At 48.3% G+C, this 462-nt stretch overlaps 1 protein-coding gene across 1 annotated transcript; it reads left to right on the forward strand.

Moving 5' to 3' along the window:
• Window positions 1-3: 3 nt before the first annotated feature.
• LOC109131894 (U-box domain-containing protein 41-like) lies at window positions 4-459 on the forward strand (the record flags this gene model as incomplete). The annotated part of the gene is made up of 1 exon (XM_019243068.1): window positions 4-459. A coding segment is annotated over one exon (456 nt), but the record flags the coding sequence as incomplete, so codon positions are not given.
• Window positions 460-462: the final 3 nt, after the last annotated feature.

A 462-nucleotide genomic window follows, 5' to 3' on the forward strand; every position in this document is an offset into this window, starting at 1 on the left:
TCTTTCTCTTCCTCCGATCACTCTTCCTCTCCGATGTCGCCGGAAGAGGAAGAGATCTTCAACAAATTGAGAGGTGTCGACATTTTCGACCACGAGCAAGGTTTGATTCTTCTTAGGAAGATGACGAGATCTAGCGAGGATCTTAGGGTTTCGCTTTGTACAGATCGGATTCTCTCGTTTCTCCGGTCACTGCTTGTTTCGCGGTACAATCTCGTACAGACTAACGCCGCAGCGTCTTTGGTTAATCTCTCGCTTGAGAAACAGAACAAAGTGAAGATCGTACGGTCAGGATTTGTTCCTTTGTTGATCGATGTTTTGAAATCGGGAACGACGGAGGCGCAGGAACATGTTGCCGGAGCTTTGTTTAGTTTGGCGCTTGAAGATGAGAATAAGATGGTGATCGGAGTTCTCGGTGCGGTTGAGCCGCTTCTTCACGCGCTTCGTTCTTCTGAGAGCGAGAGA

Source organism: Camelina sativa, unplaced genomic scaffold (assembly GCF_000633955.1).
Source record: "Camelina sativa cultivar DH55 unplaced genomic scaffold, Cs unpScaffold07488, whole genome shotgun sequence".
Taxonomy (NCBI): Eukaryota; Viridiplantae; Streptophyta; class Magnoliopsida; order Brassicales; family Brassicaceae; genus Camelina; species Camelina sativa.